Source organism: Manis javanica, chromosome 14, assembly GCF_040802235.1.
Source record: "Manis javanica isolate MJ-LG chromosome 14, MJ_LKY, whole genome shotgun sequence".
NCBI classification, from domain to species: domain Eukaryota; kingdom Metazoa; phylum Chordata; class Mammalia; order Pholidota; family Manidae; genus Manis; species Manis javanica.
In genome coordinates, this window is record NC_133169.1 from 6,071,171 (window position 1) to 6,099,074 (window position 27,904).

Consider the following 27,904-nt stretch of genomic DNA (forward strand, 5'->3'; position numbering starts at 1 on the left):
GACATTACCTGATCATCAGAGAATTCAGTATGGAGCACCCCGGATGCTTAGTGGTGTTTAAACTTTCTCTAGGGCAATGCTGCAAACTTAGTGCATGTAAGAATCATGCTGGGCATGGGAGGAGGTGTGTCAAGACGCAAAGTCCCAGGGCCTCAGCTAGAAAAGGCCTCAGGACCAGAAATCTGCACTTTTAGTCAGCATGACCAGGAAATTCTCATATAGGTGCTGGGGACATAGCTGAAAACAGCTGTGGGCTAAGAGGTTACAGTCTGGTGGAATTGGCAGAAATAGTGATTTATATCACCACCCAGGAAAAATTAAAATCTTTTTTCTAAAAGGAAAACATTCTTGTTACTCGATATAATCTTATCGTATAGCTTTCAAACATTGAATATGTATATTTCCTAACTTGGCAGTGCATACTTTACATTTTAAAGCAATGATCTATTTTTTATATTTTTCAGGCTGACTTTGTGTCCTGAGAAGGCATGTTGAATTGCTCCTCTGGGTGCAGATGTCTGGAGTCACTGATGGTGTCTCCAGCGTGACAGGGAAATCACAGGTCCTTTAGAAACAGGTGGTAGAAGGACAACCACCGATCCCATAAAACACAGTTTCACAAAATTGTTCTGTTCAATGAAAACGTGTTTACAAATTGAGTGTTTTTCTTAAAAGGCGGTTTTAATTCCAATTAAGCTGGCCTATAATTGATTTTTTTTAACTATTGCTTTTAACTTGAAATGTTTATTTAGCATGAAATACTTCAAATATTTTTTTTGTAGGAATGATAAAGTTCTACGTATAACAGGAAAAATAATAAATGGCTCTCTGAGTTAAAAGAGACCTTAAAAATAAAATATTCCAGGCACTTATCTGATGTCAGCCTGTAGAAGAAGACAGGCCTTTGAGACCTGAGATGTGCGTTGAGACACAGCTTTGCCGTTCGATGATACATCGCTGTATAATCTTAGACACGCGGCTTACGTTTTCTAGGCTTCAATTTCTCCATCTGTGATCACAGAGTGACCACCAGTCTCTTTCAGTCCTAACAGCCTCTGATTCTCTTCTCCACTCTTCACTGCCCTCTTCGTATTTATTCATAACCTGAAGAAGAAAGAGGAGCTGATATTTCAGTTTGCAAATTATCCTCCAATATGGAATGAATGCATGAGCACATACATATGTACAAAAATTTTGGAAAAACTAGACCTAAAATTTCTGCATTCTAAAAATGCTTAAAATATGAGTAAATTGACTCTCAATAAATCAGAAAGAAAGGACATTCTCTGATATAAATGCTTAAAGAAGACAATGGCTTTTACCAGCCCTAGAATACTCTTCTGTAAGTACAACCTCTGTTTGAAGGGTTCTTCATTAGAGATGAACAGAGCCATCAAACACATAGTTATAATCACAAATTATCTCAAGAGACATAAGCTCATGCTTTAGGAACTAAAATTTATCATCTCTTTGATGCTTAATAGGCAGTGCCTTCCTGGCTGAACATGAGTTTCCACTGGTGAAGTGGCTTCCTCTTATCTTTCTAAATAATCTACACAAGAACCTCTTGCCAACCTTTCTTGAAATATCACATGGGTCTTGTGTTAATTTTAAAACTATTATTAATACAAATAAATAACTGTTGTTCACTGCTTTGCACTTTGCACACAGTGTGAACTCAACAGTTGTTTACTAAATGAATAATTTAAATTGAGTAAAGCACCAGACACCTGACAAACTGGATCCCTGGTGCAGTTGAAGCAACATTCGCTTTGGGGTCCCGACTGCCTCCCGCTTAGCCGCATACTCCCGCTTAGCCGCATACTCCCGCTTAGCCGCATACTCCCGCTTAGCCGCATACTCCCGCTTAGCCGCATACTCCCGCTTAGCCGCATACTCGCAGGCAATTTACATAACTTCCTTGAACCTCAGTGTTCTTCTCTGCAATGGGATAGTTCTACCCAAACATTAAGCTTAATGGGAGGATTAAAACAGATAATAGGAAAAATGAAATCAGTGAAAGACTTCAGCTCCCATTTTTCTTATGGGGAAAATCTGAATACTTTCTCCCCTAAAAGGTTCTCATACCAATGCCAATGTGTGTGGCTTTTTTCCCCCACAGCAAGCAATTCGAGCAATTCATGGACACCAGCTGAGTGTTTTACAATTCAATTCAATTCTGACATTATCTACGTAGAGATAGCATCAGATTCCACAGGTTAAGGGGTCAGTCCTAAAAAGCTAAAAGGTCCCCCCAGACACACGTTTCAGATGTCAACCGCAAACCCAGCTTCTCACCTGTGTTTCTGACCAAATGGCTATAAATCAGAAATTCCCACAACCCCCTCCTTGGTTTTGATTAATTTGCTAGAGTGGCTCACAGAACTTGGTGAAACAATCTGTTTACCTAGATTACTGGCTTATTGTAAAAGGATATAGCTCAGGAACAACCTGATGGAAAAGATACACAGGGACAGGTGTGAGGAAAAAAGCCCAGATCTTTCAAGCCCTCTGTGAGCTGCTCTCCTCAAATCTCCATGTGTTCACCAACCCAGAAGCTCTCCCAACCCAGATCTTCGAGTTTGGCTTCATTACATAGATACTGTTGATTAAATCATTGACATTGGCAATTGATTCAATCTCCAGCTACTCTCAAAAGTCAAAGGTGTGGGATTCAAAGTTCCAACCCTCTAACCAGATGAGTGGTCCTCCTGGCAACCACCCTCCATCCTTGGATGGGGTCCAAAAGTCACGTCATCCACATAACAAGTCACCTTTATTGCTCTCATCACTTGGGAAATTATAAGAGTTTTAGGAGCTCTGTGCCAGAAACGAGACAAAGACAAAACATAGATTTCTTATTATTAACCACAATATCACACCCTCTAAGTCTGGGAACAAGTCTGCTCTCGTGTCTGTTCAATACCATATTGGAGGCCCTAGCAATAGGGCAAGAAAAAGAAATAAGAGGTATGCAGAATGGAAGGAAGAAATAAAACTGTCTCATTTCTCAGGCAATGTGATCATTTATGTAGAAAGTCCTGAAGAATCTATGAAAAACAGATTAAAACTAGTAAGGGGTTGTAGCAAATCACAGGACGCAAAGTGAAGATACAGGAGGACATGATGATGTTACTGAGAACCTCAGAAACCCAGATGATAGCCGGGTAATTTAGATACAAGGACCTGAGACCACACAGTCCTGGCATGTGTCCCACACCCCAGTTTCATGAGCATTGTGTGCACTTAGTTTTACACACGACATATTTTCATAAGCTTGCCTTACAAGGGAATGAGCAAATAGAACTGTAAGATTAGCCAATTTGCAAAGTCAGCCCCAATCCTGCTCCCAGTCTCACAGAGAGATGGGCTCCTTCTGGAGGTCCTGAAGTTGTTTTTGCGACTTCAATGGACAAAAGAGAGCTTTTTCTTGTGAGAGTCACTGAACTTCAGTATGAGACAAATATTGCCAGTAGTCACCACCTGTCTGAGTAAAAAGTCAAGAATTTATTGGCCTGCTCTTAATGGGTTTGACAATTTTTACAGATTTGTCAAATCTTCATGCAGTTCTCCATTGGGAAAGGCATCTCTATGTTTATATCAATAAGTAAAATTTTCCTATTGCTGCAACAGATTACATATGAGAAAAAGGTCCTCTTTTACTCATTTTGCAAATAACAGTATTTGTGGAAGAAAGACTTCAATATTTTGCTGAAAAGAATTCAAGAACTCATATGTGAGAAGTCATATAAGTGATCTAAATTATCTCTAACATCAGTGATTTTATATAATAGAAGATTTAATTACTGGAACTTGGAAACATCCATATACTTGTCTGAGCATATCCTGTGTTTTATGAATTCTGACTAAGATTTTCATGGCACTAATTACTTTAACCCTGTCCTATGCAAAAACCTGAGAAATCAAGAGTTTTTATGTTTAGTTAACTACATGTTCAAATAACATTTAACTAAGACAACTGTTAAAATAAAAATGTTTTCCCACTTATCACCTAAGACTATCAGCCATGTCATTAGTGGTATGCATACTGGAAAACACTGGTTTGGTGGGAAAAACACTGTAATTGGAGCCAAAATACCTCAACTCAAATTAATGGTTCTGTTACTTAGTAATTATGCAAACTTGAAAAGTTACATTTCTGAGCTTCAGTTTCATTTTTAAAGGGAAGATATGCGGTAAAAAGCATATTTGGATGTCATTTGGGGATCATACAACCAAATACTGCCACATATTTATTTCAAGGACTGTGTTTGCATTTGCATTTGTGCCGAGGGGAGTCAAGACCAGTCACAGTGAATAAAACCTCTCTAGTGGTTCAAATAGAGAAAAGTAGAGCATGTGAAAAACAATCAGAGAGCACAGGCATGCTGAACTCAGAAAAACCTGCCCTTCAGGCATCAATACGGTATTCAGGAATCCTACTTCTTTAAAAATAGGAATAATGTGTTCATGCCAAGGGAAGACCAAGGTGATGCTGTAGCATCAATTACCATTAAAGAAGAACATTTTGTCCTTAAACTATGAAAAGAGTTCAACGTGGCAACCAGAATGGCCATGGGTCAATTATTTTGACATTAGAACAAATCAGACTGTATTGCAAAACATTAAAAATCAAGCACTGTCTCTTAGGGGATCAATGGCTAACAGCACATTCAGAAACACCAAGATAAATGTCAGACCTTTCTTGAATATCCTTATAGCTGACTTCTTAAATATTTTCAAAATGAAAATGTAAGATTAAAAAATTTGGATGGAAAGATTTAAATATCATCAGATTTTCCCTTATCATGACAGCAGACCACAGTAATGTCAGATTTACCCTCATTTCACTCTTACATTTATACCATCACCTATATGTAGGGTATTTTGATAGGACATTTGCATGAGTATATGTGATTGATATATCACCTATAAGGAGTGGGCTAATTATGTGACCAAGAAAAAGAAAATTAATATAGAAAATAACGATTACATATCAGATCTTTAAGACAATGTCAGTTAAAAATAGACACACTTCATTCTTATTTTGGTAAGAGTTTTCGGATTCATTCTTGACTCTCAGAAGATACACGATGATAGCCCAAGAATGAGAAGCATGTCTCATTCATACAGCTGTGACTAAAGAAAATCTGATCATATTCACCTAAGCCTGCAGACCCATTGGGTTAGAATGCTTTTAGCAGCAGGAAAAGAAAATCCTCAATTATTTTGGCTTTAATACAACTTGTATTTTTCCGTATATAAGGTGATGGGGAAGTTCCACATATGATTCACTGGGCTCCAAATCCTCTTCGCTGTAATTTTGCTGGTAGCAAGATGGCTGCAACAGTTCTACATGGGATACTCAAACAGAACATTCAGACATAGAAAAGGGGTCGTCTCAACTAGTGTGTCTTCCTCTGGAATGAGAATTATCTTTTCCCAGGAAAATCTTAGAATGCCCACCACATTTCACTGGCCAGAACTGTGTCACATGCTCAGGTCCTAAATAAATGACTGGCAAGGGAAATGGACTAACATGAGTGGCTTAAAACAATCAGGACTTAACCTTAAGAAGGGGTTGGGGATTCCCTTCTGATGAGTTTCTTGGGTAAGAAATGGACCCCAGGAAGCAAGCAAAAAGAAGGAAATGGGTGCCAGGTAGGCATGATTATATACATGAGCCACCACATCTTCCATCCATCAAAATGCATGAACTGGACATGAGAAGAGTAGTTGGGTAGCTTAGTTCTATACAGGTTTAACTATTGTTTTTTACACCTGGGGAGGATGTCTACTTTCTAATTATCAAGTATCATTGAATATTTTCATAATTCCATTTAATCTCCACTTTTGGTTTATGAGCTATACAAGGTTGAATAGTGTACCTCAGAATTCATGTTCACTAGAATGTCAGTGTGTGACCTTATTTGGAAATAGGGTTTTTGTAGATAAAATTAGCTAGAATGAGGTCATGAACTAGATTAGGATGGACCTTCATCCACTGACTGGTGTCCTTATGAGAAGAGAAAACAGAGACACCCAGACATATAGGAGAAGGCCAAATGATGGAAGCAGAGACTGGGTAATGTATCTCCAAACCACAGAATGCCGAAGATTGTCAGCAACCACCAGAAGCTAGAAATAGGCAAAAAAAAAAAAGATTTTTCCTAAAACTTCAGTCACCTTGACCCTGCTGACACTTCAATTTCGGACGTCTAGTCTTTAAAACCATGAAAGAATAAATTTCAGCTCCTTCAAGCCACTCAACTTTGTAACAGATTGTTACGGTAGCCCTAAGAAATTAAGACATTAGCTATACACCTCTTAATCTTATTTTTTAGGGGCTTGCGGTAGAGTTTACAATGTTTTTAATCCATCACAGTCTACTTTCAAAATATGGTCAAATCTCAGGTATAATTTAAGAAACAGCAGTATACTTAAAATTTCCTGCTCCCATCCTTCATGTTAGTCTAGTATTTTATTTCTACTTATGTTATAAACCTCAGAATACATTGTGTTTTCTAAAGTGTTTGCTCTAAACAATGACATTTAGAGATATTTTTTAATTAGAAGAAGTATCTTTGATATACCACATATTTATCATTTCTTGATCTCTTAATCCCTTTTTGTATATCTGACTTTCCATCTGGTACTATTTTTCTTCAGTCTGAAGATCCTCCTTGAGCATTTATTTTAAGGCAGTTCTCGTGATGACACATTTTCTCAGTTCCTGCTTCTCTAAAGATGCTTTGATTCTGTCTTCATCTTTGAAGAGTATTTTTGTCAGATACCAATTTCTAGGTTGATAGGCTCTTTTTAAAAATGTCAGCACTTGAAATAGGTCATTCCACTGTCTCCTGGCTTGAAATGTTTCTGTTAAGAAGGAAAAAAAATTCTTATGTTTGCACTGCTGTATGTATACAGGGTGTCCTTTTTTTTCCTGGTTGTTTCAAGGATTTTCTCTCTATTACTCGTTTCTAGCCAGTTATTATGTTCCTTTGTGTGGTTTCTGTGTGGGGGTCTGTGTGTTTACTTGGGGTTCATTTTAGCTCCTTAGAAAATTCAGCTTATAGTTTTTCATCAAAATGGAAGGTTTCAGTCATTGCACTTTGAAATATTTTTCTTCCCTACCCTATGACTCCAATTACACATATATTAGGCCTCTTGATATTATCCCACAGGTCACAGTGGCTGCTGTGGGATTTTTCCTAGCTTTTTCCCCACTCTGTGGTTCAATTTAGTTTCTATTTCTGTCTTCAAGTTTACTGATCTTTTCTTCTATAGTTTCTAAAATGCTGTTGAGTCCATCCAGTGAATTTTTCACTTCAGATATTGTATTTTTTAGCTCCAGAGGGTCCATTTGATTCTTTTTTCATGTCATTCATTTCTCATATTCACATTTTACATCAAGTCTTTTTAAGACTTGCTTTATTTATTTGTTTGTTGTATGGGACAATCTGTGTATTTTACCCAATAGATCTTGAACATATTTATAATATTTGTTTTAAAATTTTGACTACTAATTCCATCTGGGTCTGTTTCTATTGACTGATTTTTCTCTCGGTAATGGATCATATTTTTGTGCTTCAATATATATTCAGTAATTTTGTATTACATCATAGACATTTTGAATATTACATTGTTGATTGTATTTTGATGCCTTCCTTTAAAGAAGGTTTAATTTTGTTTTGAGAGGCAGTTAAGTTACTTAAAAACCACCTTGAATCTTTGGAGACTTGGTTTTAAGCTTTTTTAGAGTAGACTTTGAATGGGCTTCATTTGGTGGCATTGAGAGGGTTTTTTTCCTCCTGACACCAGCCAATTTTGACATCAACTAGGCGTTCTACGATTAATTCAATTCTCACATAAACTACCTGAAATTAGTGTCAGACTCCACATGTTTCAGGGCTCAGTCCCATAAGACTGTCCTCACTTCAGACACCAGTTACACGTGTAGGATTTTCAGGTTACCCCACTTTTCTTCAACTTGGCAAAAAAGTTGAGAGTTCCCACAACCCCTCTGCTTTCAGGTCCAAGAATTTGCCACAAGACACAAAACTCATGAAAGTACTTTACTTACTACACTGGTTTCGTATAAATGGGTCAGAAAAAAAACAAATGGAAGAGACATATAGGAAAAGGTAATGGGGCCTAGGGTATGTGGGGGGGGAGGGATGTTCACACCCCTATGTTCACCAACACAGAAGCTCCCCAAACCCCACTGTTCAAGCGTTTTTAGGGAATGAAACATAGGTATGACTCACCCAGTCAGTGTTCAGCCAAGGATTCAAGAGAAGCCTTGTGCAGATTTCTGAATCTTTCCCTAAAGAGCGTCCTTCTTTCTGGCACTCTGCTTTGCATGTTCCAGCTGCCTTAGCCTCCCCGAACCCTGTCTTAACCTCAGTGAGACTGCTAAGATCTTGGGCTCCCACCTCTGCAGCATATTCCAAAAGGTGCCGCCAGGCAGAAAACTGTGTTAATCGTAGGTCTCACCTTGTTGGCACCCTTCCTCTCGGGGATCACAGTTCTGCACTGCCTGCTGTGTGACGTCTGGACGAGGTGCTTCAGACATTTATCCAGTTCTCTAGTTTGCAGTGGGAGCGCAGGTCTGCTATCAGTTACTCCGTTGCAGCCAGAAGAGGGAGTCAAGCTGTTTCCATTTAAGTGAAGCAGATTCCTCCAGAAAAGGGAGACACCACATTTCTGATTTCCTATTTTCCCTTTACCAAAAAGGAGCTTATCTTTTTTTGTATTCACAGAAACCATCACCTTGCCACTCTTTTACCCTAGCTTGCTTTAGTGAATGAGTTGCCCACACACCCTGGAATCAGCCTCCTGAAGGCAGCATTCTGAAAGAGACTTGCACCTCTGCTCTCCGAGGGACTGGGGAAGGTTTCACGGTGCAGACAGGTGGTGACACCTAGACTTAGTACATCCCCCGCAGCAGCTACTTTAGACCCTCCCTACTGTCCTCCACCCCCTCAACCCACCACCTCCCCGTAATTCTCAACAGAGAACCATCAGCAATGTTCTCGCACCGTGAAACCTTCCCGGACCCCTCGGAGGGCACATGTGGCCTTCCCTTTAAGTTCCCGCATCATTCTGACCCTCTCATAGGGCCCGTATTAGTAAGCCTTGTACCATAGCTCTCTGCACATTTCTGTGCTCCCGGATGGGAGGCTCTCTGATGACAACGTAGATTCCTCCTTGTTTTCTTCCCCTCCCCGGGGCCTGGCGCGTTCTCCTGCTCCGGCTGCTCATTAAATGCCGCTTCACTTACTGATTGGGTTGACTGTTCCCCTCTGATGGGGCTATTCCTTTCCTTTATTTTTCCTCCTTTATTCTTTCATCTCTTTCAGTCTGTCTGTGACCCAGAATCTTTCTATTTTTAGTTTTTTGAGGAACCTCCACATTGCTTTCCAGAATGGTTGATCTAATTTACAATCCCACCAGCAGTGCAGGAGGGCCCCCCTTTCCCCGCATCCTCGCCAGCTTGTGTTGTTCCTTGTCTGTTGGATGTTGGCCACCGATGCCCCTTTAGCTTTCTCTTCAGTGGGACCTTTAATCTCTGCCTGAGCTTCAAGTGACTTACGTTCAAGTCACTTCTGTCCATTGAATGCAACTACCTGTCTGATCACCTCCTTTACCATTTGCTCTCTACTCTTCATAACCAGCCCCCTTGGAAGAGTGGTCCACGCAGGTGGAAGCAGCAGGTGAGCTGCCGAAAGCCTAGAGCATGGCTGGGGGATGCAGCAATAAGGGGACCCAGAGAAGGCCAGGGCGTAGCCTGCAGCCGAGTCATAGGCCAGGACCCACTCTACCCAGTGGGTCGTGGAGAGTGTTGGCTTCTGGCAGAGGGTGGGACTGTACTTTAAGAATGTTAGTCAGGCAGCGATGTGCACGTGAGAACTCCACGACAGCTGTGCTGGGCGAGAGGAACTCATGAGCCAGAAGAAGGAAGTGACAAGAAGGGGCAAGAGCCAGACATCCAGCCCAAGTCCTGCTCACAGGCCTTGGCAATGGGGGGGCTGTGGGAGGAGACAGAGAAGAGCTTGCTGGTGGTGACGGTGACGTTTCCAGCCTGCACCGGCCTGCCTGCACCCGAACAGGGGAGGGAAGAAGAGGAGGAAGAGAGGATGGTTTGGGAATGGAGGGGAAGAGCTCAGGGGATGGAACTGCAGGGTTTGCAGAACGCACCAGACACCAGGTGTCACTCTATTCCCACTCTGAAAATCGCAAAGCAGGCCCTGGGCCACCAAAGGACGGTAGAAAGCTGGGAGCACTGTCACCTCCTGGCTCGGCCCGTGTGCTGACCTCCTGCTGCAGGGCCGGCACAGGAAGTCCACACGCTTCAGACTCCCCAGATGTGACAGGCGTCCGCACTGCTGGCGGCTCCTTGTTGCCCCTCGCTCTGAATCCCACCATTGGAGGACCAGGTCTTTGGGCCTCTAACGACTTTGATTTGGGGGACATAAGAATTCAAACCAGGGATCCCAGACTCATAAGCCCTCAGGGCCCTGGAGTTACCACGGGTGGAATCATGTGCAAACCAGAATGTGTGCCCTCCCTAAAGACATTCCAATTTGGAGATTAAAACGATCCCCCTGCTGGCAGATACACCTGCAGCCGGCTGCTTGATGACCTGTACCTTAGGCGTTTCGGTCCAGGGATGTGGTGACAGACACCGGACAGAAAGCCTGGACAGGAGACCCCGGGGGGCGGTGGAGTAGATATTAGAAGTGGGACAAATCGAGCCTTAGCCTGGAGTCTTCTGTGTACACATTTCTGTCCCTGACTCAGATGGCTGGAAATGCCCAGGAGTTGAAGACACGGTGCCAGAGGCTCAGGCAGGCCACGGTCCTGCTCTGTCCTGATGGAACCGGTGAATACTGAAGAATGTCATCTGATTCAGTGGTCCCCAAACCGCAGGCGATGGCAAAGTCCCCACCTTCACAATTGTTGCCATGTCATTTGGACGGACAACGCTTTTCTTTAAATAAACCTTAACAATTCGCTTTTTCATTTAAGCTCTTCCTAAGCAGTATCTCTGATATAGCAAGTTTTATGTCTGTAATGCTTTTTTTCCCTAACACATTTTAAAATAAAAAACATAACCATTACAATTAGTGAATATCTATCTGGGCACCACCTAAAATACTGTCAAGTCCTCCTGGCAGTGTGCAAGCCACAGTCTGGGACAGGCTGGCTCACACCCTTCTTTCCACAGATGAAGAAGCTAAGGGAGGCTGAGTGTAGTTCGGTATTTCAGAGCATGGGCTCTGAAAAAATAAGCCCTGGCTTCCAGTCCAGACTGTGTGACGCTGGTCTAACTATTTACACTTTCTGAGCCACCACTTCAGAAGCGACTGGCCAGCTTCTCCTGGTGGCAGGCCCAGGGACAGTCCTGCTGCTCGTCTCTCCTCTCCGACGTGCCTGCAAGACATGGACCGCCCCCATGGCTGTGCAGCTGCCGTGTGATAATCTGAGGAAGCCCAGGATGCACAGGTGTTGAGGAGCACGTCATGAAAAGCACAGAATGTCTGCGCTTCTCACATCACAAATATCCACCACTTTCTAGAGTGACTGATGGCTAACTCACAAAGCAACTATTTTTATGTGGGTAGCTACATGCAAGTCAGCTGTGTTCCAGAACACTACAGAAGGATCAGTAAATCAAGCTGCTTAGACTGAAGAATTCAGAGCATTAGGGCTGAGAGAGGCCACCCTGGAAATCACTCAGTCCAACCAATTCTCTGGGTAAATACAAAACTGAGGCTCATGACTTCCCAAATTCACAGGATGGCTGGAAAGGCAGTGCGGGGCTGAGGTGCCAGGTGTCCCTGGTGGGACATCTCACTGCCCACGTTTCTGCAGGAAGTTATTTTTCCATCAGAGTGCTGTTTTGCATGGAAGTGTTTGGAGAACTGTGAGTATGGAATTTCAGGAGGAGAGATGGCATGTGGGCGACGGGCTGGATGTGGATTTTAGAAGCTAAATGTTGGAGGAGGGGGTGTGATTGACAGCCCAAGCTTGGGCCACAGCCGTGAGATCAAAGCTAGCTTGCCACCGACTAGTTGTATTTTTTGTCTTTAGGCAGGTCAGTCAATCTCTGCTTCAATGTCCTGTGGCCTGGGGTTAACGATAGCTACACTGCAGGATGTCCTGAGGATGAAATGAGATTTTTGCACCTGGCCATAACAGGTGGTCAAACCGTCCTGAACCCCAGGAAACGCCATTTACATTGTAGGGTCCCCAGACACAGTCCCCAGAGTTATGCAAAGACAGTGTCTTCCTGCACAAGCATTCTAGATCAAGAAGAAGTGAAGCCCAGTCACTCTGAAAATCTGTGAAGGAAAGTAAAACTCGAACAGCGCAAGGTTCTTCAGGAGCGACACCTTCCCCGTTCAGATAACAGAGCTCTGAATGGTTAATTCCTCGCAGAAAGGAAGGGGGAACATAAACTTAAGAGGAAATGAGGGCAGTATCAGTGGGATGAAGAAAGGTTAGGAATGATGTTAATTGGAACAGGATGACACGCTTCAAGGTTAATTGGAACAAGCTTGAGTTGGGCTCGCAGAAGGAGGATGGTAAGTTCTCAGAGGAAGGGGGAGAATGTCGGCAGGAGCAGGCACTCAGGGTGGCCACCCCGTCTCAGTCGTGCTGCTGCTGTTTCAGGAACACTGGCCCTCAGAGCACATGGCCGGGTCTCCTCCTGCCTGCAGTGAGGTGGCCCTTGAACCAGGAATGCCTAAGGCAGCCTCACTCTGCTCGCTGCTTGGCCAGGGCTATGCAGTTTGTCCCCCCCCAGAAGTCCCCTCCATGACCTGCCATCCCAACCCCCACCCCTAGTCAGGGCAACGTCCGCCCTCGCCTGCAGCCCCCTGGTTTTCCTGGGCTGCTCTGCCAACAGGCTGTGAAGCCCAGTTTTGGAGCTCAGGAATTCCACCTCGGGAAATGCTTGGCTTTAGAAAGTTATCTTGTCAACACTTAGTCCCTGGAACAGAGCAAACCCGAAAAAGCAAAAATCTTGTTTACCTTAGTCACAATCACTGGATGGAAGGAACACAGTCAAATATGATAGTTGCCTTTTTTTGCATAAGGAAATTGAGGTACAGAGTTCCTACTAAGTTCATATAGTGAGTCAGAAACAGGAAAGCCCATTGAAAATGATGACATTTTATCATTCATTCAACAGTCAACAAATAACGTGTGATGTGGCAAGCTGCGTCAGACATTTTTATACATCTCTAATCTCCACAACAACCTAGCAGTGTTAGGAAACTAAGGCTCACAAGAGAAAAACTTGCCCAAGACCACCCACCAGATTTTTGAGAATTCATCAGAATTAATATTTGAGCCCAGGTCTGTAGCTCTGAAGCTCTCACAAAGTTCCGACTAGAATCATCTTTCTGGCTTGCATGCAAACCTTCACCTTTACAGCAGTATCCGGGTTTCCTCTCAGTGCTAAATCTGAGGCTCACCCTTTATTAAGCTTCCTGTAGTCTTTGTATTCCGTATTATTTTTAGCCTTGGATTGGGGATTGGGGTTCATTCCTTACATGTGGTGGACACACAGTAAGCAGAGAATATTTGTATGACCCGCGTGTTAGAAGGAAGAGACCAAGGCTATCAGAGGTGAAGTGACTCACCCTAGGTCAAGAGCAAGTATAGTAAAGCCAGGTTCCATAGCCCATTCATCTGGCCCCAAAGCCCAGGAGCCCACATGACCCAGGCTGCCGGACAAGGCTGGAATCTAATGACATTCATGCACCCCAGTGAATGGCAGTACTCTGAAGAGGAAATGTATGGATCAGGCATTTTCAGTGGTAGATCTACCAAGGGAAATATCTACAATGAGCTGAGCTACTTGTATATCCCCCAGTCAGATTCAGCCTCTAATCTGTGGGCGGGTGAGAACTCACATCTGAATCAGATTCAAGTCAAGCTGGAAAAGATACCACCTGGCAATGTAGATACACAGAAGGGTTGCCTCTGACATTCCTAGATACTAATTTGCTTTATCTCTTAAGGGGAGATATTTTTGCTTTTCGATAGGATAATTAATTTATGTTAAGTAAGTATATCTTTGGAAATAGAGGGGAGACAGAGAGAGAGCCGACCAGCCACGGGCAAGGGTGGAGTGGGTACATGTTGACGTGACTGGTCCAGAGGGGCCTGCCTGGGATCTTACCATCTTCCCACTTTGTTCCCACAGAGTCACCTGCCCCCCTTCCACACATACCTTAGGCGATCAGTTCAGAACTGGGTACGTGACCCACTTTGGACGAGAGTCCTTTCCTAGGCATTTGGAACTGGGCCTGAGAAGGAGAAAGCCTCCCACTCACTTAAGGTAACTGTGGAGCAGACATCTGTCACTGTGTGGACCAGAGAAGTCCCTGTTCAAGCCAGACCCCGGAGACATTAGGGCCCTTGGTTCTTATAATAAAGTCTCCTTCCCCACCCCACACTTTGATTAATCTGGATAAAGTTGCTTTGTTACTTGCAAGTGAGAATTTTTAACTAAAGACCTCCCCCTTTTCTCACCCCCATGTCCAGAGAGTCACCAAGCCCTGCGAGTTCTCCCTCTTTGATGCCCACCCCTTTCTTTCTGTGCCTCTGCTTTGATCACAGCCTTCTGAGCTCATGCCTGGGCTTCTACAGCAGCCTCCAAGCAGGCCTCCCTACTTCAGTCTGACCCATCAGTCCGTTCTCTAGACTGTGGCCAGGACCGTCTGCTGGAACGCGGGTTTAATTACTTCGCTCCCTCGCTTACCACACTACAGGTGCCTCCCTCCTCGCCGGCTCAGCTTGAAATCCAAGCTCCCACGGAGCACCAGGCCTCCTGTGATCTGGCCTCCATTCTCACCTCTTGTTCCTCTCCCCTCCCTCCCTTCCCTCCCTTCCCCTCCCCTCCCCTCCCCTCCCCTCCATGCAACCCCAGTGACCCAGTTTTGCTTGCATTTCCCAATTCACTCGCCAAGATTTTAGAGCCTCCAGGCTTCTACCTGGCAGAATTCATGATTTCTGAAAGGCCTCTCAAGAAATGCTCACAGGCATGATGGGGCTCAGTACCAACACCTGTGGCTGCCTCAACAACCACACACCAAAAAGGTTAATATCGCCAAGGGAAGACTTTTCCTATTATTGGTACAAGGCTCTAGAATCTGGCCCTGTCCAAATAAATATGACATTTTAAAATGAATCATTTGAATTAAGACAGAAACAATGCTTACTGGATTTGGAAAACTGGGACAAGACCAAAAGGAGCAAGATTTCAACAGGATGGAAAAATGGGCCCAAACCATCATAATATTCAGTGGGAATAAAATATAAAGGCCTGGACTTGGATTAAAAAAAAAAAGGAAAATAGCTGGAAAGCATGGGATGGAGGAAATTAGCATAAGATTCATGTTAGGGGGAAAAAAAAAGAAAGGAAAAAAACTACATAAAAAAATAAATCAGTGTGAATCATTGGTGCAATGTAACTGCCAAAAAAGTTAAGGCAATCTTGGGCTACATTAATAAAATAAGAGTACTCAGAAAAAGAGGAGAAATGGTTTCAATATGGTCTGACATCTACTCAAACTGGGGCCTTTTTAGAGAAAAAATAACCAGAGTAATGGAAGGTCTGGAAGAAAACAGGTGAATAAAATGGTAAAGATAGAAACTGAGGAAAGTAGGTGTAGTTAGCTTTAGGAAGAAGAGGCTTAAAAGGTGTTTACTTTCTATCTTTAAGTGAAAGAAAAGCTCTTTTGTGGGAAGATAATATTAAACATATTCTGTGTAGGACTACATGACTGAAGTTTCAAAGTGGACTTTAAAAGGAGATGTATTTCAGTTCAATAGGAGAAAGAACTCATGGTGATGAGATGGCTGCCACAGCTCCAGGCACCATGACCACAATCAAAGGTAGGAAGTGGGGGCAAGAGGGCACCAGAAAGTTCCTCTCACTTATTTATTTCTTTTACCAGGAAGCAAAATACCTTTTCCAGACCCGGCAGATTTGTTTTATTCTTTTAGCCAGAACTGAATCATATAGCTGCCCCAGCTGCTGGAGAGATTGGGAAACTGAATGTCTGGCAAAAGGACTGGCCCAAACCAGTTATGATCAGGTCAGAAAGACAATAAATACCCTAAAAACAATAGGTTGGAAAATATAAAGAGCTTGAGTCCTTGATGACATCTCTGAGCTGCTGAACCAAATTTCACAGCCAACTTCCACTCTTTTTAGAGTGGGAGAAAAGGAAACACATACTTGATTAAGTCATTGTTGATATTCTGTTACTTGAGTCAAATGCACCCTAATGGATACAAAGATTGTATTTATGAAAGTAATTGGGAGTACATCCAACTGGACTATTTGTAGTTCCCATTCTTTCAGCTGATTTTATCAAATGTCTGTTTTGTTCTAGGCACTGGCTAAGCTCTGGGGACGTAATGATGAATGAAACCAGAATAAAGCTCTGCCCTCGTGGAGGGTACAGTCTGAGGGAGACGACTGGAGCTACTAAAGCCACCATGACAGAGGAAAAATTTTACTCTCATGATTCTGGCAAGGAGAGGGACATGGTAGTCTTAGTCCATAGTATGGGAGTGAAAAGGCAAAAATCCTGGTATGTCTAAAGTATGTGACATGAGGTCCAGAGAATGAGGGAGGGAGACAAGCAAAGATCATCACTCAGTAGCTTCAGGCCACAGCTCACCAGAATCTCCACGTTCCTGGGTGAACTCATTCCAACAGGCATCGAGAAGGTCCCTTGGACCACAGCATCCCCCAGGTGGGTGACCACTATCTGACCATCACCAGCAACCCATCCATGAGCCTTCTCTGCGGACTCACCACCTATCCCAGGACTCTCCCCAATCCATGTTGCCTCGACTCCCTGACCTGTAGCCCATGTGAATTCAACAAAATTTCTTTCCTTGAGATCCCTCATAAATGTGCCCAGTTTCTTGAGTCTGGTGGACAAGTTGCTTCTGTTCACTGGCCTTTCTGCTGGTAAAGCAGAAACTTCTTGTCCCAGGACTCAGTCCTTACCTGGGTGAATCTGTAAAGGCTCAACAAACCCTCTTTTATAGCAGAGATCTCTCAGCCTCTAGAGTTTCTGATCTGTCAGGAGCCATAATACAGGACTGGCCCTAGCAGTGGGGTCAGCAGTTTTCCCTGAGAAGGGAGCACCAGTTCTGACCCAAATATGCGCACACAGGCTGGCGTCTCTGCCTGAATGGCTTCTCCCTCTCCTCGTCACCTCCCATGAAACCCTGGAAGTGATCTATTTCTCCTTTAAGCTCCTGGGGAAAATGTTCTTACCTGCCTTACTGGTTGACTACTTGGTCTGCTCACCCCTACTCCTTCCAGAAAACATGGAATGTCTCATCTTTCCTTTAAATATGTAGCATCCTAATGGTTCTCTTGCACCTAGCAAACATTCAACACTTTAAACTATATTTTATAGATGTTTACTGTCATATAGTTTCAAAAAAGATGTGAGAGCTTACATAGTTGTGTGTGTGTGTGTGTGTGTGTGTGGTGTGCATGTACCTGTGTGACATTTCCACAAGTCCAGACACCCAGAACCTTGGATTTCTGTCCATAAGCTGGCGTTTTAAAAAATCTATTAAAATATATTAATAAGGGTTATTATTATACTGGTCAACTATCATGATTTATATGAGCTGAGCTCTCCCTAGTTTATTACTGAGATTATTACAGCCCTTATTCCTTAACATAAGAGACAAAGTGTTTGAATTTCCCAGGACGCATAGTAACAGCGTTCACATCTTTGAAGGGGTCTGGCTCTGCTCAATATTTCCAGGGTGACCGTTGTCCCGGAAGACACAGTGCCTTTCCTTGAATTCACACAGTGTGGATCTCCGTCAAAGGGGCACTAACTGAGGGACACTAGCATAATCGCGCACTGTTGAAAGCGGACTCCCTCTTAGAGGTCGTCCAGTGCACGAGACTCTGAGCTTGTCCCAAACCACGAACACAGTACGAGGTGCCCCCTTTGACCATCATTTGATTCTCGGGCATTAGCCAGCCCCCTCCCACTGGGATACACAGAGTGCCGGAGATTCACAGCCTTTTTCTTTGTATTTAATATTTAAGCAACTGAGGACCCGCTCCAGCAACTTCCAAAATTGTCCTCTGGGTGGAGGTATTGCCAGGTTCTAAGGCCGCGGCAGGCAAGCCAAGTACCGACGGCGCCAAGTTCAAAGCTGCCAGAGATCAGGCCCAGAGTCCAGTCAGGGAAGAGAAACACCTCCGAGCAAATGCTCTTGTACCCCTAGTGCAATAAAGGGGGCACGCGGGGTGCAGATCGGCTCGGCCTTGGGGTGCGCGCTCGGTGCCGGCCTCCCGGGTCGGAGGAAACTCGCCGCTCTCGACGACGAAGGGCACAAGGAGCCCCCAAACCTCAGGGACCCCGCTCGGTGCACCTTCTCTCCGGTGATTCCTGCCGGCAGACAGGCGCCCTGCTGTGCCCCCCAGCCCCCCGGGCGAGCGCGGCGGCGGCCGAGGCCGAGCGGGGCGGGGTCCTCCCCCTCCGCGCCGACTCGGGCCGCACCCCCGCGGCCGGCACAGCGGAGGCCCCGCCCTCCCCCGCCAGCAGCGCCGCCGCCGCCGCCCGCGCCCCGCGCCCCGTCCCCGCGCGCCCGGGCCCCTGGCGTCCCCCTGAGCCCCCTCCCGGGCCCGCGCGCGCCGTCCGCGCCGCCCGCGTCGAAGGAGATGAGCGGGGGCCTCGGGGAGCACCCCCCCGCCCCGCGCAGCCGCGCCCAGCCTTAGGAGGGGCCCGAGCAGCCCCTCCCGGGCCTCGGCCGGGACACCCTCGCGCCTCAGTCCCTGCCTAGCGAGACCTCCGAGCCCAGCCGTCCCGAAGGGCCCGGGCCCCTCCGCGCGCCCCTCATGGCCAAGCCCGCGCTGCTAGTTCTCTGCCTTGCTCTGGGTGTGGCCCCGGCCTGGGGGTCCAGCGTCGCCCCCTCTGGGACGAGCGAACCCCCCGCCGGGCAGACGGTGGCACCCACGGAGGACGACACCCTGCAAAACGAGGCGGACAACCAGGAGAACGTTCTGTCTCAGGTAGGCTGCGGGTCCCACGCCCGCCCCTCTCGCCCTGGGTGGGGCAGGAGCTGCACGGTGGTCCTCGCGGACGCGTTGGGAGGCAGCTGCTTCTCCCCCGCAATGCCAGAGGGAAGGGCATTTGCTTTTCATTTATCAGAATGTTTTCTTAAGTGAAAGGGCATGGATCGTCCTGTGAAAATCATGGGTCTTTTAAGGTCACCAAGTTAGAAAAAAGGAGAGAGGAGGGAAGGGAAGACTCCACACAACTCCCAGAGGAGAAAGGAGAAAAGTAAAAATAATAACCTTTTGGTTCAAGGGTATGGCCATCTCTTGTCTGTGTGGCTTTTTGTCGGAATAGGAATGTGGAAACAGGCGGGCTAGTTGGACAAGAGAAATGGCATGACCCACGGGGACATGTTTATCGCACAGTGAGACTCCCAGGGAGGAGGGGAGGGGGCGACAGAAGAGCAACATGTGTGGTGACCACGAAGCGGAGGGACTGGACAAGACCCCACGTATTGTATTGGGGCTGCAGAGTAGAAATGCAGATACACTCAAAAGCCTGACAGATCTTCTCGGACGTGAGTGACAGCTGATGACAACAGGCTTTGTACAGTGTCCCTTTATAAAGCAGTTTCACTTGTTCTGACTCAATCCTCGCACACCCTCATTCCCATTCTATAGATAAGGACCAGTAGAATGCTGGAGTGGGTGGGTCTTCTAGCCACCTTTAGCCAGATCTTATGACTGCAAGGGACAGTTCTCTCTGGGGTGTGTCTGGCATGATGGTGTGTGGTGGGTGTTACCGTAATCCCAAAGTTGAAGGATGGCTGAGAAACCATCTTGTCACCAGTCCGTCACATCCCTCCCACCACACCCTGCACAGTCCTGAGCAGGTACCCAGGGCTCTGCCTGCATCCCCACTGAGCCCCTGGCCTGCGTCTTCTTCCTGTGTGATGATGGATACCCCCTGGCATTTATCAAATACTAGTCTCCTCACCCGTCCTTGAAAAGTTATGCTAATATTGTCCTATACCCACCCATAATCTCTCACTGACTCCTAAATCCAAAAGACAAAAATCCTTCCCCTTGGGGCTTGGGAGGATCATCAACAAATCCTGAAACTGGAGCCTCTGGAAACGCAGGGATCCACCCAGGCTCTCAGAGCAGGCTTCTGTAGGAATCTAGGACGTTTCAGAGAACTGACAGCTACCGATTTACTGTCGGCCCAGAAAGACCTGCCGCTTAAGTCACCCTCACTACATTCCTCCCCTGAGGGATTCTGTATTTGACAGCAGCCCTAAAACAAATATTAGTATTAGAGGAAACCCAACTTTGCAAGAAAAACATTACAAGCCTTCTGACCCCCAGACCGATCCCCCCAGGAGCACTTCCAGTCCAGCAACGTCTCTCTGCTTGCCCGTCAGGGTCACGGGTCCAAGGAAGGGAGCCCTTCTCCACACCCAGAAAGGGAGCCCTGGCTTGGGGGGTGCAGGGTCTGTTGGAGAGGATCCCGGGAGAAGCCTTTTCCCCGGCAAGTGCCCCGGCTGGTGGCTCCAGAAGGCCCGCCGGTGCGTCTGTCCCCACCTGGGAGGCTGGCAGGGGCAAGCGCTCCGGAGGAAATGTTTAGCATTGTAGGAGCAGCGAGCGCGGCCAGTTTTCCCTCCCAGCTTTGGCCTGGGGTTTGGGTTCAGAAGCTGTTCCAGGAGGCAAATGAATCCTTGGGCTGAGTAAACCTTTCTGACATCTGGTCCCGTCTCTCCTCGCCGTTCTCTTTCGCCAAATTGAACTCATCCTTCGAGGCCCAGATCAAATAAAACTTGCTCCAGGAAGTCTTTCCGCTCTGCACCCCCCCCACCCCCCAGCACCTGCTGCACTTCGTCACTACAGGGACACTTATCACCCTCCAAGTGGCCGTCCTCGATAGGCCTCCTGCGGGCAGGCCAAGTCCGGTCCGCCCTGTTCCCTCTCACAGCTCCCAGCACAATCCCGAGCAGGCCCTCAGTAAATGGTCAGTGAGCCAGTGCGGACAGAAGCAAGCAGCCTTTGCATCAGAGTATCAGCTTCCCAATCCCAGCCTCAGGCCCCTCTCCTTTTCCTTTTCAGTCCGGGCCTGGACTCTCGCTGAGGCAGGGCTGCTGGCAGGACAATGGGGCCCACTTGTTTTCTCCTGTCAGTGAGGAGAGGCTGAGGGCCCCTGAGAAATGCACGGCTTTCTGAGCCAAATGCAGAGAGCTGAGCTCTGAGCGCCGTCAAGGAAACATCAGAGTCAGCAAATTGTGCTGCAGTGACCTCTTCTCTGTACAGTTGGGCATTGCCCGAGGTCTCCGGTCAGCACAGACATTGACAAAGTGAGCAGAGAGCCTTCTTGAGGAGCCTGCCATCCCTGTTTAAACACCCAACCCTCTCTCTCTCTCTCTCTCTCTCTCTCTCTCTCTGTCTAGTTGCTGGGAGACTATGACAAGGTCAAGGCCGTGTCCGAGGGCTCAGACTGTCAGTGCAAGTGCGTAGTGAGACCCCTGGGCCGGGACGCCTGCCAGAGGGTCAACGAGGGGGCTTCCAGGAAGGAAGACTTCTACACGGTGGAGACCATCACCTCAGGCTCGTCCTGCAAGTGTGCCTGTGTGGCGCCCCCGTCGGCCCTCAATCCCTGCGAGGGAGACTTCAGGCTGCAGAAGCTGAGGGAGGCGGACAGCCAGGACTTGAAGGTAGGACCTGGCTGGGGGGATGCCAAGGTGACATCAGGGTGACGGGGTGCCTCAGGCACCCATGAGTCCACAGAGCCATTGCCAGGGAATGTAGGCCCTTGAATAAGTGGAACCTGTTTGAGCCTTTAAAGGTCAGGCCTCGGGCCCCCGAGGGTTGCGTGTGTCCAAGGCTGACAGGCTGGTCGTTTGTAACCCTGCTGTCTGAAGGAGATGCTAAGTGCAGAGTGTGCTGGCCTCCCCTTACAGAGCCAGGGAGGCAGGGCCTGGGACAGCTGCCAGGCCCAGCTGGCCAAAAGAACCCAGTGTTCTTCTCCAAGCGAAGTATTGCTGCGATTTACTGTCAGCCTGCTCGCACCCCAAAGAGGCAAGAGACACACAGAGATGAGAGAACCTTTCAGGTCTCTGCACGAGGCTGGGGTGAGCCAGGGTAGGAGAGGCCTGGGGCCTGCTCTAGGTTGCTGTCAGACCGTGAGCCTCACATTCCACAGGGCGGGGAAGCTTCGGCCTGCCTGAGGCAGCCCCATGGGTGGGCCAAGGGCTTCGTGTGACCCCTGCCCTTCCCCCTTCAGTTGCATCATGAGGTAGTGGGATGAGCTGGGTTTGCAGTCAGAGAGACATGGGTTCAGGTTGTTGCTCTGCCACTCTTTGCTTTGTGGTCCTACTCAGGGGACTTCACTTGTCTGACCTCAGGCTCCTTGCTTAAAAAGTGGGGATTACAACATCTACCATGTGGGTTGTTTTGAGAATTGATGAGATGACGGCCACTGAGTAGTTGGCATGATGCCTAACATCTGTTCAGGGCTCCCTAGACACTGGTTCCATTGATAACAACCTGCGGTGCCACTGCCCTGCCTGGCACCTAGCACACACTTGGTAACTGGTAGTCACTGGTATCCCTTTGAGTAGGGTGGTATTAGCCAGTACAGCGAGGGGCCCAGGGTCCAGCCACGTCCCTCAGAGCTGCAGCTCTGCCATAAACTATGTCCTGAGCCCAGGGCACAATCACCCAGTTATAGATTTGAACCTGGGGGCTTCTGGAACAACAGCAGGCAAGATTTCTACTTGAGGTCAGAAAATCATTACAGTACATACTCACCGGAGGCCTGGAATCCACTGCTCTTACCTAGGATTCAGCTGTCTTCCCCCGGTGCAGAGTGAGGATGGAGATCTTCAAGACATGAGTATTTCATGCTGGGAATTCTTCATTGAAGAGCAAGGCTGGGAGAGGAGTGGAGAGCAGAGATTGTAAAAGTGTGTTCAGCAAACTCTTCTGGGGCCAGTCCTTGCTGGGGAGGCCAGTTTAAGCATCTCCATCTGCCCCTTTTGCCTGCAGTCTGCATGCCCTGGGTGCCACCAGAGCCTCAGCCACCTTCCTCCTAGTACACTGGCAGGAAGGACAGTATTTAAAAGCTGAGAAGGCCCGGTGTCCCCTGACAGCTTGCCACCTCAAAGATGGGTCACTGGGTCTCCTGCCTCACGGTCAGCTTCACTTTCAGTGTTAAGGGAAAACGTGGTGTCTTCCAGAGCCTTCAGGAGACAAGGGAGTCGAGTGTTTCAGAGGCATATCCTCAAGGCATTGAAGTTTATAAGGTGCTTCGTTGAATATTTATAGATGGCCTGTCCTGGGCCAGGTACTATGCTAGCTATCTTGGGGAAGCACAGATGAGAACGACATAGGCATTACTTTCAAGGGGTTCACAGTCTGGTAGGAAAGACAGCTGTGCATACAACTGACAGATTTGTGCATACAGCTAAAAGAAGTGTAAACAGTCTGGGCCTCAAGTTACTTGTTCTTGAAGGATTCCTCCATTTTCTTACCCAACTATTTCAGTAGGCAAAATATACCTACACCGCTGTGTTTGCTTCTGTGCCCGTTCACACAAATGCCAGTTTCTTAGGACCACCTTCCAATTCCTGGCTAGCGGTTTCCCTGTTGAGCCTCCAACGTGGAGATCGGATAGGCAATGGCTTGCCCTAGCCCTGGACTGACTGCCCACCCCTGTTTCGTAGCTGTCCACCATCATAGATATGCTGGAAGGAGCTTTCTATGGCCTGGATCTGCTGAAGCTGCACTCGGTCACCACCAAACTGGTGGGACGACTGGATAAACTGGAGGAGGTAAGGAAGATTCTGGGTTTCTATATCTTTCTCTTGATCAGGCCCAAAAGTATATCACATGTCCCATAATATTTTTTTTCCAGAAAGCATGTACCCTAGTTAGACTTAACCCATTCTATTCTTTGGAAAGAAAAAATACACATAAACACTCATCAAAAGTCATGCCAAATTGTTGGTGACAAAGAGAATCAGTGAAATACAAATGTAAATAACTCTTTACATATATATATATATATATATATGTCATATAACCAATAACCAATGTGTTTCTATTTTTACCTTGACTCCCAGGGAGCTCAGAGCTAAATGAAATGTAAAAGTACAATAAGCATCTTACTTCTGGTTTTAAGATGAAGTCCTCACCCCCCTGAGTGCATGGCTGTTAATTTCTTAGTCTGGTTTTGTTTTGTTTTAATTATTCTGGTGTATGCTTCTTTGGGTGTGTTTATGGGGTAATCCATCTAGTACTAGTGGGGGTAAGGATTTAATAATATGGGTATCTGTTGAACCCCTGTGGTGTATATTTGAAACCAACATAAAATTGTCTATCAACGATACTTCAATTTTTCAAAAAAAAGTAGGGATCTCTAGTTTGGCAGAAAGAGCGCTCACTGGCTGGGAGTCAGGACACCGGGAATCGCTATCCTTGCTACTGGCGGCCGTATCTCATTTTCTCCATCTATAATGTAGGAACAATGCCCTACCTACTCTGTATGGTTACTGAGGGGATAAAAATGAGCTCATCATTTTGGAAATACTTTGAGATGGTTGGATAAGACAGGTTGCTCGGTTGTGACCGAGGTGAGAGCCAGGACAGGGATGATGAAACTCTGCAGTCGCAAGGACTGTTTTCAGCACACCCCTCCCACACCTACCAGTGTTCTCAGGAATTAAACACCAGTTCCCCGCCCATCCTTGGGCTTGGCTCCCCCAGCACTGTGATGAGATGTTTTCTGAATATGGCCGTTTATTCTGGGAGGCTTGGTAGGTCCATATCACTGCAGTTACAGGGTCTGCTGAGAGGTGTCAGGGGCCTGGAGCCCGAGCTTTAATAGATACGTCGAGGGGGCCAACAGGACCGCATCGGCCCACTCTGCCTGGAGGGGGTCCCTGGAGAATTAGGCCATCTGGCATTTTAAGTCTCTCATTCCCTGGCACTGGCCATTGGAAGGCAGAGCCACAAGGGGACTTCACGCAGGCGTGGACTCTTTCTCCTGTTTAGACATACTTACACATACTTCCTGATTCTCTCACATCGGTTCAGAGGGAATTAAACCAGCATCCAGTTGGCCCTTGGAAACTGGAATGTGTCTCTCTTTCCAATGCCCCTTTAAAAGGAGGATTGCATGTCTATAGAACGGGTGCCAGCCACCGCCTCTGCTTTCCCTTGACCTTGACAGGCACATGGTTTTCATCCCATCTGGAGAACACTAGCCGGGACAGATCGCTCTGGGCTGGAGCACAGGGCCTGTGAGGCCAGGGTCGGCGCTCAGCCTCCAAGAAGGCCAGGGAGTTGAGCTCCATTCAAGGGCTCTCACCCGTTGCTGGCCTTGTCTAGCAGCTGAACCCTTCCTGCTGGCAAAGGGTGGGAGCGTGGGTGGATTTGGTGCAATGCCACTACCAGGGCAGGATGGCACCTTCTGTGCAGGCACGTGCTACCTGGGTTTTTGCCAAAACCAATCTTAGTTATATCAGTGGGGATTAGCTCTTTTTCACATCCTGCGTATGTTTAAGAGCAAAAAGTAGACCTTTATATTAATATCAGTAATCATACCTTCAGCTTATATAGCATTTGTGGTTTTTAAAGCATCCCATACAGTTAGCTCATTTGTTCTGTCAGCTGGACAGGATGTGGGACCTAAGGAATGAATGACTTCCCTGCAGTCTCGGTGCTAGGAAGCAGTCTGGAGCTCAGGCCTTCTGATTCCTGGTCCAGGGCTTTCTGATCAGTCCTGTATATTTCTTCAAATTAATGCTGTCTGCTCTGGAAGCATCAGTTTTTCTTAACCAAAACTTAAAACAACAGCCCTTCCAAGGGAATTTCTAGCTAGAACCATGGCCGAATCTCATAAATCCTGTTAAATAGAATTGGAGTTGAATTTGGGAAGGTCCCACCCAGTGGAAGTGTCCCCAAGCCAGGCATGCCAAGGCGACGGCGGCTGGGTGTGACAGCAGTCACAGATGGGTGTGGGCCCCCGGGCCGTGGAGTCCTGTGCCTCAGCTTGGGGTCTGACCGCTTTTCTTCTGGCTCACGCCGGCTGACTGTCTGCAGTCACCGAAAAGGTAGAATGTTGGGCAAATGGAAAAAACACTCCTTCTCCAGCCTGGCTGTGCAGGAGTGAAGTATCCTGCTCCTGGTCTCTGGATAACCTGGAATCCCGAGAGGAGTTCTTTGGAGGCCCGACCAGACAAAAGGGGTCAGATTGGGGGGGGGCATTTTGCCCAGAGTAAGATCAATGCTTGGCAGAAGTGGGCACACGTGTGCACGTCCACCTCGGGTAGGTAGGAGGATGTAGGAATGGAAACTCCGTTTGGTGAAAGAGGAAGGAAGGAGAGAGAAATGGAATCTAAACTGTTAGTCTCACCTCGTGGTAAAATCACCTTGGAAAGTTGCTTTTGGTTAATCTTTTTAGTTGTGAAACATGACATATATGTAGAAAAGTGCATAAACAATGAATGTCCAGCTTAACAAATTATGAATTAAATACCCCTGGAACCATGCCCCAACTCAAAAAACGCAGCACACAAGCCCCCTGAAAGCCCCATGTGCTCTCTCCTACACACGGCCCCCCACGAAGGGAGCCTCCACCTGACGTTTATGTCAATCATCTTCCTGGCTTTACTTCAGTTTTGTCATCTAAGGCTGCATCCCTAAATACAATGGTTTTACCCGTTTTTGATATACAGACTTCTACAGATGTATGTGTTTGTGTGTGAATGTGTGTGTTTGGCTTCTTTTACTCAGTTTTGTTTTTAATACCTGTGTTGTTTTGTGACTTGTAGTCTGTTTGCTCTTATTGTTGGGTCGTATTTGATTGTGTGAATAAACCCCAACGTGTGCACCTGTTCTGCTGCTGGTGGGTGTGGGGGTCGTGTTTAGTTTCATAATCCACAGTCGCCCAGGGAACATCCCCACGTGCGCACTGCCCTGTATGTGTACCCTGGCCAACACGCGGGCGTGCGCTTCTCTGTGGTATACAAGCAGGAGTGGAAGTGCTAGGCCATGAGTCACACTTATCTTCAGCATCAGGGGATATTGCCAAACTCTTTTCCCAAGTGGCTGTACGTGTTTACAGCCCCTCCAGCAGGGTAGGAACGTTCCACACAGTCCTCACCGACACTTGTATGGTCACTCTTGCTAATTTTGTCAATTTGGATGCTATCCTGGTAGGACCATCTCACTGCGCTCCCAAAACTGGACTCCCACACTCTTTCCTGTTCCCCTGGCAGAGCCCAAAACCCATGGGTGGCGCTCTAGAACTGGCCCAGGTAGAAGTGACCTCCCGGGTGGTCAGCAGCCCCAGACCGTTAACACGATGGACCGAGGCCGACCCTTCCCTGGGGGTGGCTGGGATACAGGAAGTATTGGGGGTGCTGGGGTTGGAGGGTGGGTGGGCACAGAGCATAGGCACCCCACAAACAGGAACTGGAAGTCTAGACGGAAAATCTGTAGCTTCCAAAGGCAAAAGGCAGACCCTGTTCATTGCAAGGAGACCTGACAGTGGCCCTTGTTCAGTTAAGACCCTTACCCTGAGCTCTGAGCGCACCCAGAGACCCCAGGCATACAGGCTGTCCAGGCCTAAACATGGATTCTGAAGGCAGCAGGAAGAGAGGCAGGGGTGCACCTCATGCCACATATACTGCTTCCAGGAGCAGACTTATTACCAAAGTGGAGAAAAAGAGGCCCAGGTCACCAAAAAAGAATCTCTCTGGCATCAAGGCTTTAGTTGGGTTAAGTCATTCCCATAAAAATTGCAAGTCTTTGTGAAGCAATGCCCCACCCCAACCTCGCTGC

At 46.9% G+C, this 27,904-nt stretch overlaps 1 protein-coding gene and 2 long non-coding RNA genes across 5 annotated transcripts in view; 2 read left to right on the forward strand and 1 right to left on the reverse strand.

Moving 5' to 3' along the window:
* Nucleotides 1-815: 815 nt before the first annotated feature.
* LOC140845931 (uncharacterized) overlaps nt 816-27,904 on the reverse strand; it is a 48,182-nt gene continuing 21,093 nt past the window's right edge. The window contains exons 3-4 of the long non-coding RNA XR_012124849.1: nt 22,895-22,989; nt 816-1,104 (exon numbers count right to left, since the gene is read on the reverse strand). This is a non-coding gene — a long non-coding RNA (uncharacterized lncRNA). The remainder of the gene's footprint in view (nt 1,105-22,894; nt 22,990-27,904) is intronic.
* Nucleotides 11,747-17,622, forward strand: LOC118973490 (uncharacterized). Its single transcript, XR_005062865.2, has 5 exons — nt 11,747-11,929; nt 14,219-14,353; nt 15,842-15,912; nt 16,024-16,115; nt 16,416-17,622. It is a non-coding gene; the product is annotated as an uncharacterized lncRNA (long non-coding RNA).
* OLFML2B (olfactomedin like 2B) overlaps nt 18,618-27,904 on the forward strand; it is a 32,103-nt gene continuing 22,816 nt past the window's right edge. For 2 of the 3 annotated variants that reach the window (XM_037023892.2, XM_037023893.2), the window contains exons 1-3: nt 18,619-19,081; nt 21,508-21,771; nt 23,782-23,889. In XM_037023892.2, the coding sequence (XP_036879787.2) occupies nt 18,908-19,081; nt 21,508-21,771; nt 23,782-23,889 (546 nt within the window). In that variant the 5' untranslated portion in view covers nt 18,619-18,907. Of the gene's footprint in view, nt 19,082-21,507; nt 21,772-23,781; nt 23,890-27,904 lie in introns of all 3 variants that reach the window. The other variant, XM_037023894.2, reaches the window with a different exon arrangement.